Source organism: Microdochium trichocladiopsis (assembly GCF_020744255.1).
Source record: "Microdochium trichocladiopsis strain MPI-CAGE-CH-0230 chromosome Unknown B0I36scaffold_1, whole genome shotgun sequence".
NCBI classification, from domain to species: domain Eukaryota; kingdom Fungi; phylum Ascomycota; class Sordariomycetes; order Xylariales; family Microdochiaceae; genus Microdochium; species Microdochium trichocladiopsis.
In genome coordinates, this window is record NW_025763544.1 from 4,854,036 (window position 1) to 4,867,101 (window position 13,066).

General features: G+C 58.2%; 2 protein-coding genes across 2 annotated transcripts; both read right to left on the bottom strand.

The window, feature by feature from the left end:
• Window positions 1-884: 884 nt before the first annotated feature.
• B0I36DRAFT_391961 (uncharacterized protein) lies at window positions 885-9,067 on the bottom strand (the record flags this gene model as incomplete). The annotated part of the gene is given in 13 exon segments (XM_046161424.1): window positions 885-1,968; window positions 2,099-2,120; window positions 2,133-2,213; window positions 2,229-2,241; window positions 2,251-2,568; window positions 2,578-3,295; window positions 3,379-3,956; window positions 4,041-4,427; window positions 4,695-4,799; window positions 4,809-7,775; window positions 7,847-7,957; window positions 8,057-8,886; window positions 8,998-9,067. Coding segments are annotated over 13 exon segments (7,161 nt in total). The 3' UTR covers window positions 885-1,007.
• Window positions 9,068-11,526: 2,459 nt separating this feature from the next.
• Window positions 11,527-12,702, bottom strand: B0I36DRAFT_233662 (putative 2OG-Fe(II) oxygenase family oxidoreductase; the record flags this gene model as incomplete). Its single annotated transcript, XM_046149245.1, has 3 exons — window positions 11,527-12,234; window positions 12,297-12,363; window positions 12,434-12,702. The coding sequence occupies 3 exons, from the start codon at window positions 12,700-12,702 to the stop codon at window positions 11,527-11,529; spliced, it is 1,044 nt and encodes a 347-aa protein (XP_046019211.1).
• Between the last annotated feature and the right edge of the window lie 364 nt (window positions 12,703-13,066).

Genomic DNA, 13,066 nt, shown 5'->3' on the forward strand with positions numbered 1-13,066 from the left:
CGACCTCATTCTTAACACGTGGCCGTGCTTTCTTCCAACCCAGGACAACCAGAGTCGAGGGTGTCGTGAGTCGTGCCTGCCGCCACAAGGTGGACAGTCTCCCGCCGTGGATGGACACCAACCAGATCCCTGCTGCTGCCCTTCCAAGGTTGCTAGCCGCCGACCACACAGCACGTCCACCTCCCCCTGGCCCCAGCCAATCACCATCCCCCACAACGATGGGCGGCTAACCCGCAGCACTAGACAACTTAAAGGCTGATTTGATGGTGGATGATGGCAGAGCCAAGAATAGGTCGTTCGCTGGCCCTCGTCACAGGGCCTCAATCGACGCAGTTGCGGGGCTCTCTCAGCTGAAGTTCTTGGTGAGTGCAGATTGGCAGAGACATGAAACCAGGGCGACATCTCGGGACAGGGGCCAACAAGCAGACCGTTATTTCGGCTCCGGTCTTGGGTCGCAGCGGTAGTGCTCTTTCAGCTAAGCTTAAAAATATCCAGCGGTATCAAGGTTTCGTCCCGCAGACGTGGGCGGCATATGGCGTCGGAAGTGGCTTCATTGGCCAGTTTGTTGTTTGTAATTGGCGGGTACATACCACCACAAAGAATTACCCAAAACCCCAAGCCGTAACAACAAGAGGGACGAACTCGATCATAGGCAAGTCTGTCCCATGCAGAAGCTGTGCACGACTTCTAACAACAAACACAAAGCCGCCCGCCCTGTTCCTTGCTCTCCGCAGGTGTGACACATTCGGCGTGCGCCTTCAACAGCACCCGTGAATGAATGGGCAGAACCAAGCATCATCTTGCTTCTGCACCACCAAGCCGACCTTCTCAACGTGACCTTGATGCTATGTATCTGCTTTGTTTGTTTCTAGCTATGTAGGAGAGTACATTTCTAGCCATGTAAGAGGGTCCTTTTCGGTGGCCCATAAACCTAGACCAATCACCCCCTTGGGTGACCTCTTTTCTTTCTCGCACACAAGCCATCAATCACTCACCAACCGGCTGGGTCACTTGGCAGAAGCCGGCGCGCCGCCGCCGCCGCCGGCCAGCCACTTACTGCTCTCGGCGACCTTTATCGCCAGGTCCGCGATGCTCGGGCTGCCGAGGATGCTGAACAGGCTGATGTCACACCTGGCCTCCTTGACCAGCCAGTTGCGGATCTCGACGGCCGTGAGCGAGTCGACGCCGTACGCGTGCAGCGCCTTGCCGGCCTCGATGTTGGCCGCCGACGTGTCCATCATGCGCGCCAGCCTGTTCCGGATGGCCTCGGTGACGGCGTCGGCGGCCTTGGACAGAGATGACTCCCCAGCTGCTGCAGCCTCCAATGCCGTTCTGAGAGAGTCACCGCTGCCAGGACCACCGCCGGCGGTGGAGGCTTTGTCGGCTCCGTCGGCGCCGAGGTCTAGTTCTGCACCGGCGAGCTGGCGGAAGCGCGGGTCCGAGAAGGCCGGCGGTTCCGCGGGGTTCTTCATTGCTCGGACGGCGCCGCCGGTCGGGAGCCCGGTGATGATTTGGGACGGCAGAGTGTAGTGTTCTGGTGCAATGTTGTTGTTATCATTATTGTTGACGCCGTCAGTGCCGGCGGCAGCGCTGTCGAGTATCTCGCCACGCATAGCGGCGTTCATGAGCAACAGGAACTCGCGCTCGCGGAGCCCCGACGACGCCCACTTGTCCAGGTTGCTGTCGCCCTCGCGGCTCTCGGCCACGACGCCGACGTCGAGCATCAGGCCCAGGTCGAGGCTGAGCCCGGCCTGGCCGCGCCCGCGGCGGAACGAGGCGAGGCTGTCCATGAAGGTGTTTCCCGCGGCGTAGTTTGCCTGGCCGGGGTTGCCCGACACGCCCGAGATGGAGGAGAGCAGGATGAAGAAGTCGAGGTTGGGGGGAAGCTGTTCGTGCAGGTTCCATGAGCCCTGGACTTTGGGGCGGACTGATGTCACTACATCGTCAAAGGGCATGGTTTCGAAGATGCTACAAGAGATCATGGGACAGCCTTGTTAGAACCTAGGACCAGAAAACAACAGAAAAACCAAAGAAACTGGGGAGAAATGCAAAAGAGAAAGACGAAAGACAGGAATAAAGGATAGAAGCAGGAACTTACCCGTCGCGCAACACCATGGCACCTTGCACGCAACCCGCGATCCGTGGCTGAGTGCTCCGGCACGTCTCCAGCACCTGGCGCAGGGCCTCTGCGTCGGCGACATCGCAGCTATACACTGCGGCCTGCGTACCGCGGCGGCGAAGCTGCTCCACCAGTGCAGCAGCATTGGGATCAGATGGCCCTGACCTCGAGACCAGAGCGAGATGCCGCGCTCCGCAACTCGCCATGTGCAGCGCCAGACTCCGCCCGAGCCCCCGCAGCCCGCCGACAACGAGATACGTCACGTCGGGCCGGAGCCGCAGCACCGAGCGCGCGGTAGGGTGCACCGAGACAGTGTCCGCCGGGTCGAGATTGATGACGATCTTGCCGACGTGCTTGCCGGCCTGCATGAAGCGCAGGGCCGCCTCGATGCGTGTCAGGGGGTACTCGTTGATGGTGGTCACAGGCCGCAGGACGCCTTGCTCCAGGAGCTGCGTGACGTCGCGCAGGAGGACGTTGAAGCGGTCGTGGAAGCGAGTGAGCATGAGATCGAGGTTGAAGAACGCAAAGGACGCGCTGCGGGCAAAGGGGCTCATGTCGAGCCCTGCGTGCGCGTTGATGTCCTTGATGCCGAGCTCGACGAACCGCCCAAACGGCGCGATGCAGTGCCACGTCTGCCGCAGGAGCTCCCCGGCCAGCGAGTTGATGACGACGTCGACCCCCTTGCCTCCCGTCACCCGCCGGACGCCGGCGACCAGCGAGGCCCCGTCGCGGCTGCTGAAGATGTGGTCGGCCGGGATGCCATACGTCTCAGTCAGGAGTCGTGCCTTCTCTGCAGACCCAACACTGGCCAGGATGGTGGCGCCGTAGTGCTGAGCCAGCTGAATCGCCGCCTGACCAACACCGCCAGCGGCGGCGTTGATGAGGATCGTCTCGCCAGGCTGGATATTAGCCACGTCCCGAAGCGCACCAAGAGCCGTGGTGAAGACGATGGGGATCGAGGCAGCCTCGGCGAAGCTCATCCCCGACGGCACAGGCTGACACAAGGCCTCCTTGGTGCGGAGTATGGTCTTGAACGATCCCGCGGAGGCCTGGAAGACGGCGTCGCCGGGCCTGAACCTCGTCACGCCGCTGCCGACACGCAGGACCACTCCGCTGGCTTCACGGCCTAGGTGGACGTCGGCGAGTTGACCCAGAAGAGTCATGACGTCTCGGAAACTGTGCACGGGATTGTTCTTTGTGTTAGTCACGAATTTCTGACGTCTTGCATGCATAAAAGGGTTGTTGCATCAGTGACCTACTTGACACCAAAAGCGCGGGATTCCATCTCAATCTCGTCGGCCGCCAGCTCTCTCTGGCCCGTCTTGTCAAGCCTGAAGTACAAGGTATCGAGCAGCCCCGTGTTTCCAATATCCAGCTGCAGCCCTGCCTGGATTTGGCCGAGCACGGCCGTCTCTCGCGCGGACTTGTCTTGATGGGTCGCCGTATAGCGATTGAGTGCGGGACTGGTGATATATCGCTCGACAAACACGGCGCTGTCGTGGACACTGAGCTCGCGATCCTCGACATTGCTTGCTGTCAACGTCATGGCGATGATCCGAGCGGCCGTCGCTGGATCCTTGAGGGACGAGGCATCAAACTCGAGCGTCTTCATGTCGAGCTGTGGGTTCTCGTTACGGACACTTCGCATCATGCCCTTTGTGGCGGAGAAATGCGGTGACCATGTCCTTGATACCCAGATTAAGCGGCGAGTGTGCAGAAGGGTGTGTCTCAAGAGCTCAAACTGTTTCTGGCTTGAGTCCAGGGCCAAAGCGTCATCTGCCTCTATTAGCGATATGCAAAGGCTGTCCTTCAGGAGGTCTGGCGAGCCCGATCCCCACTGAAAATGAGATGTTGAGAGGTTATGGTCTTCCTGCAATGCTTTAGACAAGCTGTCGGCAAGCTGAAGAGATCTGGATGATACATTTTCCGGCAAGAGGATGAGAATCGGCTTCTGTGCATCGACATTGTTGTCTGCAATAGGCTGCTGCTTCTTGGCATACACCTGAACTAGGCCAAGCCCGCCGAATGCCGCATTTCCAGACATTTCGAAAGACTTCTCGAGCCCGTTTCCACCGAGGACCTCTTCTAATGCAATTCGAGCTTGGACTTGCTTTTCGGAGCGATCTAAGAGCAGTAGGTATCCTGTGGGCTTCAGCATTGATAGTAGTTGTGCCAGAGTTTCAGCCTCGAATGCGGTCGCATGGGAGGAATCGAGGATGATAGCGTCATGTTCACTGCCAGACTTGCTGTCAAGGCGTGCCTCAACGTTGACGCTTACGCCCAAGGCGGTTTCTTGGTCCTTGCTGTCCTGGTTTGAAGTGGTGGCAGTCCATTTCAACCTGCTGGTGAACTGCCGGCGTCTGTGCAGTGGAATCGAAGCAAGTGCCTCGAGAACTGCCAGGCGAGCCTCTTCAGTGCCGTCACAGACTTCGAGGACACTGCCGTATGGCTGCGCATGTCCAACCAGTACTAATACCTATCGATGGATCCAAGGAGTCAGCCAGCCAGTCATTGTTTAAACCCAGACAACAATCCTCCACCCTCCCGGGGCCGAGTTTCTGGCTGTCTAGCTTACCTCGCCCAATATCTCGTTTAGGGCCAGCGGCTGCCCACGAGCGCCATTCTTTTGCCAGTATCTTTGCAGAGCCTGCTGAGAAGAAAGCTCCAGCAAAGGAGCGCTCTGCATCACACCATAGCGTTCCTTGGCCGCTGCACCGCTGCCCGAACTGGCGCCCGCCTCGTCGAGCAACTCGGATCCAATGACTCGGCACTTGACACCCTTGACCTGGATCGCGGGACTCGCCGACCCTGCCCTGCCGACAGCCATGTCTGAAGACTGCGCGCCAACGTCGGCATAGCCAGCGAGCTCCTCGCCGGCAGCGCTGGGACAGTCGGCCGCCACTCTGACGCTCTCGATGAACACGGGCACGGCAGCACCCGTGCTGTTCCCATGCCAGTCCTTGTCGACGGCATAATGGAGTTGTAGGAGACAGTCGAGCGTCGAAGGGTGGACGAGATGCGCATCCTCGTATCCGCCATGGGGCATCATGCCGCTCCTGTCCCCAATGCGTATCGTGGCGCAGGCAGACTTGCGCTGATCTCCTCTGCTGCCATGGCCGCCGCTGCCGATTTCTTCGTCGTCGCTGCTGCCCTGGCTGATCTCGGTGACACACTGGAAGCTGGGGCCGTAGAAGAAGCCCATGTCGCGGCCGGTGGCGTAGAACTTGTCCACGGCAGCGGGGATCGTGCATTCTTGTCGTCGGGCGGCCAGCGTCCTGGCGAACTCCGTCTCTGTCTCCGTCTCCGGGCCGGACGAGCCGACGACGACGACCTGGGGTGCCTGAGTCTTGTACGTGACCCGCACGAAGCCGAAGCAGTTTGTGTCCAGCTCGACCGCGGTGCCGTTGGCCACGGGTGCGCTCGAGATGCGGAACTCGTGCCAGTCCTGGGCCAGGCTGTTCGTCTTTGGCGTCAGAAGCTGGATCCTCGTCTCGACGCCGCCGTCGTCGTCGGGCACAATGATGGGCCGCTCGACACGCACGTCGCGCACCTCGACGGCCTCGACCTCGCTGCTGCCCGCCATCTGCCTTGCCGCCTCGATGGCCATGCACACCATGCCGGCGACCGGGTACAGGATGACCGACTGGATCGTGTGGTCGCGCACCCACGGCATGTCGGCGACACGCACAATCTGCCGCCAGGCCGGGTCCCCGGCCACCGCGTCGGTCACGGGCGCCCCGAGCAGGTCGACGCGGTTCTTCTTGCGGAAGCGCAAGGCCCGGCTCTGTCTGCTCTCGGCCCAGTACGCCTTGTCGTGGTTCCACGGGTACGTCGGCAGGTCCGGCATTGGGCCCAGTCTGCCGTGAGGTGCGCCCTTGGGGGACCTGTTGACTAGATCGACGATGCTGCCGCCGCCACTGCCCCCTTCTAGTCCGGCGGCGACGAGCGTGCCGACGGAGTCGAGGGTTGTCTTGTCGGCGGGCTTGCCGCGCGCAAGACACGAAGTGTACATGACGTCCTTGTAGCCACCGGCCTTGAGTATCTGCTTGATCGGGCCTTGCAGAGCCGCGTGGGGCCCGACTTCAACCAGAATGTCGAGTGCTGCCTGGCCGGCTCTTCTCTGCTGGCGGAGCCCCGGGGCAGATCCGCTCAGGAGGACGGCGAGAGCCTTGGAGAACTGGACGGGGGATGTCAGGTTGTCGACCCAGTACGCAGGCTGGATCCTGGTGTTGGCCAGGTCGAGGGCCTCTCCCGTGACGCTCGACGCCATGGCAGCAGCAGCCGTGGCCTTTGCCGGTGCGGTCGATGCCGGTGCTGCTCCCGCAGCAGCCTCGGATATGCTGGCCAGATAGTCCCCGGCAATCCTGGCCATGTGGAAGGAGTGATATGCGTTCTCGACGCGCAGCTTCCTCGCAAACAGGCCGGCCGTCTTGAGCAAGGCCTCGACCTCGTCCACGGCGGCGTCGTCGCCAGACAGCGTCACCGACTCGGGCGAGTTGATGCAGGCAACCTGCACCGTCCCGCTCGTCACTTTTGCAATGTACGGCGCCACCGTCTCCGGCGAGGCCCCCGCGGCCAGCATGGCCCCGTTGAATGTGCCCTCGGTGGCGAGCGCCGAGCACAGGTGTCCTCGCCAGTATGCCACCGTGTACGCAGCCTCGCGGGTGAGTGCCCCGGCGCAGAACGCGGCCGCAATCTCGCCGCTCGAGTGCCCGACCACCGCGGCGGGCTGGATGCCCCACGAGCGCAGGAGGTCGACGAGGGCAATCTGCAGCGCGGTGCAGAGCGGTTGGGAGAACTTGGCCAGCCCGAGCTGCGAGGTATCTGCCGGGCGGTTGAGCTCCTCCAGGACGGACCACGTGCAGCCGAGCGAGCGGAAGTGCTCGTCGGCCAGGGCCAGCGACCTGCTGAACACGGGGTACTCGCCGAGTTCTCGGCCCATGCCGGCCCACTGCGCGCCCTGGCCGGTGAAGACGAAGCCGATCCGCGGGCCGGCCGTGCTTGCGGTGGACCGGACCGCCCGCGGGAGGAGGGAGGACAGGCCGTCAATCAAGCTGGGCACGTCGCTCGCGGTGATGACCGACTTCCACGCAAGGCGAGACCGGCGGGAGGACAGTGTCGAAGCGAGCCGGTCCAGGTGGAACTGCTCGTTCCACCGCGACAGCTCCTTCTGCTTCTCCGATTCGAGATGGTCGACCAGTCGCCGCTTCATGGCGAGCAGCACCGACTCCTCGTGCGCGGAAAGGACAAAGAGCCGCTGGCGACTCCGCTGGTCAAGCGGCCCAGCACTGTCCAGGCCGTCATCGCTCTCCTCGGAGCCAACGCCCGAGTCTGACGTGCGAGGACTCGTCGCGGGGCTGGCAGTGTTGTGCACGGCTCGCAGCCCGCGCAGGCGGAGGTAGCTCGCCGCGTCGTCGACGACGGCGTGCGCGTTGGTCCCGCCGTACCCGAACGAGTTGATGCTGGCCCTGCGGAGGCCCATGCCGTTGTCCGGCCAGGGAATGAGCTCGGACGGCACGCGGATGTTGGACGCCGCAAAGGGGATCTTGGGGTTCAGCTGGTGCAGGTGCACCTGGGGAGCGATGACTCCCTTCTCGAGCATCAGCACCGCCTTCACCAGACCGGCAAGGCCGGCAGCGCCTTCAGTATGTCCGATCTAGTCCGTGGGAAAAGGAATGGTTAGTTATTTAAGCCCTTTCGCTTGCTCTTTAGCACAACTGTACTCACGTTTGACTTGATTGATCCTATGTAGAGCGGGTTGCTTGGGTCGCGATTCCGCGCCAAAGTGCTGGCAACAGCCTTGCTCTCGGTAGTATCACCAGCGACAGTCCCCGTTCCCTAGAAGTATTCCAAGCATTGCCGGTCAGCGGTCGACCCAGTGCAAGCTTCAACATCTGCACACGCAAGGAGCGAGAAAGGGGTGGATTGTATACGAACATGAGCTTCCAGGAACTGGGTGCTATCAAAGTCCAGCCCAGCCTTCTTGTAAACCTTTGTGATGAGCGCAGCTTGAGCCTGCGCGCTGGGCAGAGTGATGCCCGAGGTGTGACCGTCCTGGTTGATAGCAGTAGCCCGGATGACGGCCCGGATGCAGTCACCGTCCCTTACCGCATCGTCAAGGGGCTTGAGGATCACCGACACTACACCCTCCCCACGACCGTACCCGTCGCCCGAGGCGTCAAAGGACTTAGACTTGCCGTCCGCGGATAAGAAGTTCATGCTCGACATGAAAATGAAAAGCTCAGGTCCGAGCATGATGTTGATGCCTGCAGCAACAGCCACGCTGGCATCGCCGCATCGGATCGCCTCGCAGGCCTGATGGAGCGCCACGAGCCCCGACGAGCAGGCAGTGTCTAGCGTGAAGCTGGGCCCGCGCCAGTCGTAGAACCATGAGACGCGGTTCGCGAGCATGGAGAAGCCCTTTCCAGTGGCGCTATACTTGGGTCCAACCTCTGGGTCTTTGACCAGGATTTCGTTGTAATCCTGGCTGAACGACCCGACATGGCAGCTCGTGTTGGTGCCTGCTAGGTCCTCCATCCGCAGGCCGGCGTTCTCCAGACCCTCGTAGATTACCTCGAGGAGTAGCCGCTGCTGCGGATCCATTGCTGATGCTTCGGACGGGGATATGCTGAAGAACTGGGCATCGAATTCGCCGACATTTCTGTCCATAAAATGGGCCTCGCTCGGGCGGATAGTGCCGGGTCTTTGAGACGGGTGCTGAAAGGCGTCGACATTGAAACGACTTGCGGGTATCTTGGACAGGCAGCCTGTAGTTTGCGGGGCACGAATAATGCAATGGTCAGCCTCTAAACCTGAATGCAGCAACAAGTTGATAACACTCGATGTGCCCGCCTTCGGGAGACGCCAACAGAACTTACTCTTCCGATCACGCAGAATCTGCCACAGCTTTTCGGCGCTCGTGCTGTCCCCCGGAAGGCGACAGCTCATGCCGACAATCGCTATAGGCATAGCCGAGTCATCTGGCGCCATACTCCCCATTTTCGAATATCGATATCAGCTTGTCCGAGGCGAATGGTGTTCAATTGTCTGTCTTCGTGCCTGTCGGAATAAATCGCGAAGCCCCGAAAACTTCTAACTTTGCACTTTACGGTTCTGTTTTATCGTCTCCTGTGCTGCTCTTGCGATAGTCAGCCGCAAAAGTGATAAGTTCTTATGAGTTAGAGGAAATACTGAGTGGCTTGGAGCTCAGCGAGTTTCAAATGTTGCATTCCTCTGGATTGATCCCGAGGGTAAACAGGACACTCGGGCACAGGGTTTCTGATCGTGGTGTAGCAGCATATCCCTCCCATGTGCACTTCTCAATCTCTCTGATAGTCCTTTACGATCATCATTAAGTCTTTGGTGTAGGAAACCCTCATACCCGCACCAAAGCCCACAGAAGTCTGTCATGCAGAGTTGCGAACTATGATGGCTGGCCAATTGGCCAATGACAAACAACTATCAAGAAGGTCGGCAGGGGCAAGGGCCCCTGTCCCATGCACGGTAAGCTGACCCTGGCCCACTCAGGACCCTGCCTCGCCGAATATCCTTGTCCATGGCCGAAAAAGTCAAATGGCAAAGGACTATGCACAGATGGGAATGTATAGAATCCCATGCTGACATGCAAAGTAATGATCTGCTCACCACGCCAAGCTGACGTGATCATCAGCCCTGTCCCAGACGGGTAGCGGAATGTGTCAACGGCATTGCACCTATGTGCATTGCTTTCTCATACTGAGACTGGGCTTCTAAATGGGGAACTAGGGCAACAGACACGTGGTTTCCCGATATCGGCCACCGAACCAGGGACTTGGCTTACACTGAGTATTTGCATCTGACATTTGCCGTCATTGTGGGTGGTGGTGGTGGTGGTGGTCAACCACGAGAACTTGCTCTGCTCAAAACTGACGATAATAAATTCATTTTGTGTGCGACCGACAACACGGACAGATTGATGTCTTGCAATCCTGTGTTGGGATGGGAGGTTTATCCTTGCTGTCTTGAACTCAATCCATGGACACCAACAGTGTCAATAGCTACCATAATACGGGATGAGGCACTCGCGCATACGTGCTTTCCCTTTAAGATGCGGAAGCGGGCAAAATTGATCGACATGCACTCTGTCTGGATTGTGATTGACGGGTGACAGAAAAATTGTGGTGGCTGTATTTGAGCCCGTTTATAAAGGAGAATCTTTAAAGGCACGACAGAGTTATGCAAAAGTTGACACGAAGGAGCCAACGTCTACCACTGCCCCTAGAGAATTTCAGCAGATCTCACAGGGCAATAATAGCGGCACAGCTTCGCATAATTCAAGGGATTATTTATAACAGTCCTAGTATGATGACTAACTAAACTTTCATACTGATTGACTGAAGGGATCTTAACGCATCGTCTTTGGAAAATTCAAATATGCCCCTTAAAGTAGAGGATACCCTTGAGTTCATTGTGGGCCCAGGGGATTTCCTTCCTTATATTTGTTTTCTTTGTTTTCCTTGTCTAATAGACGGTTTGGTGCTATGGTAAGGCCGTCTTGACTCTATAAAGATTGAACCTTCTGTACCAGCAAGAAGATAATACTCACAATAGATCATCTTGCACTTTTCATCTCTGAGTTGACCGTGTCCCACCTCTGAACTGCTACTCGGATTAGTACCATTATCTTATGGCGTGCATAATCCCGAATTTCATCGTGCCTTTAGATATTCCTTGAATAAGCACACTAGTACTAAAATACTCTTTACTAGGTTACCTAACCGACTTCAGTATACTCTAGGTCCCCACTTTGACCTCCAAATTTCTAAGGACGAATACTACCAACCCCCACGTGACCTGCTTCCCAAGTACCTTAGTTACTCTACTTCCGTCTAAAAAGCAAATCGTGTGAACGCAGGTAACAGTTGAGACAAGCTCTCTTCTCAGACGAAGTGGTTTTTCTCTACGCCCCTCGACCTGTCGTTTCATGAGAGTAGGGCCCGCCAGTGCTCGGCGTTGAAACAGACAAAGCTACTTCAGAACACAATCGCCGTGGTCCTTTTTGCTCCAATTTGACGCAAGGGGAATGAGAGGCCTGTTGCCGAGCAGGTTCTCGGGTTTTCTGGGACGACGACACCAAATGCCTCGGACCCACTGCATTTTTCTTTTTTGCTCTCTCTCTCCATTGCAAGAGCTTTCTTCATTCTGATACACTTTTTGATCACTGGGGGCACCATGGTGCGGAGTATATAATCGAACACAATGGAATCCCCTGCAACGAGTCTCTTATATAGAAGCAAGATTGTGTTATTGCATAATGCATGGTACCTATGCGGAAAAGGTACATCTCTATCATGAAATGAAAACAAACGTCGCGAGTGAGGGGCTCCAAGCGCCACCTCCATGGTACCCAGACCGCATGGCCTTTGGTTCTATGCCGCCACTGTCTGGCCAGCGCTGCTGCTGTCATGAGCGCGGTGTATGCCCGCCTTCTCCATCCCGCCCGTCAGGATGACATTGTTGGCCTGTTCTGCGTGGGACGCGCGGAAGTGGTCAAACTTGAGGTTGTGCCACTCCCTCGCGGTGATCTTGGCGCCGCGCGAGTCGGTGTACTCGGCGTCGTCGGCGGGGCGGAGGAAGAACGCGATCGAGTGGCGGTGCTGCAGCTGGCGGCCCTCGTGCGGCAGGACGCAGTGCACGGCCGAGAAGAGCTGCTGGTCCGAGAGGTAGCGGAGGGAGTCGCCGACGTTGATGATTGCGTGGCCCGGCCTGGGCTCGACGTCGAGCCACTTGTTGAGCTGCGGCGAGAGGACCTGCAGGCCGGGCTGCTGGCACAGGAGGAAGGTGAGCGTGCCAATGTCGGTGTGCTGGTTGTGCCCGCCGGCGTTCCGGGCCTCCTCCTCGGTCTGCGCCGGGTACCGGAACATGGACATTGTGCTTGTCGACGCCCGGGAGGTGTCGTGGGCAGCCTCGATCTTGTTCACGCCCGGGGGCAGGCCCATTGCGAGAGCGAGGCATGAGAGCATGGATAAAGTCAGCTCATGAGCTCCCTGGACGAAAGACGTGAAGAGCTCCTTGTTCTTGGCAATAGCGGCTGGCAAGTTGGCCTCAACGCCCGAAAGACACTGCTCGAGAGAGACCTGACATACTGCCCGTGTCAGTACGAACAAAGATTCTGCATTGTGGCTACACAGAAACCGACCTTGAGACTTTCGTAATGATCGACATGCCCAGGCTTAGCACCGGTGGAAGTTCCGCACGGTTCGTAACTTAGAGGGTTTTGCTCAATTAGTTACGCATTCGAGGGATTGTGGACACTAGACATGATTGCAGACTCACCCAGTTATGTCTGAGTCATGAGCATCTAGCATCTTGGTCGCATCCGGCAAGTCGAAGTAATCGTCCATGAACGACAAGACATCGCGCCAAGCCTTGACCATAAAGCCCGTTGGTGGAGTTTCCAAATTGAGGTAGAAGAACCCATACACCTTGCAAGCTTGCAGGAGGCGTTGAGATTCGTCCGCGTCTCGTGACAGGAGCTTTGCAGCGTTCAGTGTTGGCATTGGAGCCAGCCCCCGGCTGGGCGATTCAGCAAGACCAACGGCCATGGCGAGTAACGTGTCACGATTGAAGACGTTATTCAGAGTCCTTGCCCATTTCACATAGCGCGTGTGAGCCTTGCTCCTAGTTTTCTCTTTTATCTGTTCGCGAAAGCCCTATACGTCTAGCTGTTCATGACTGACGGGCGATAGATGATACCCGTGAAGCCCACATCCACTCTCGAAATGCTTCTTGTCGTACGAGCATGGTTTCAGAATGTGGGGATCAGATTAACGGTGACATGCCGACTAGGCCATCTCGATCAGCTGACCCTGCAGATATGCGACCGGGGTTTGTCGATGGGAAGACTCCGCTGCAGAATATGCACCGTCAGCTTATGGGTCATACACGGGTCGGGGATGCATGTGCACC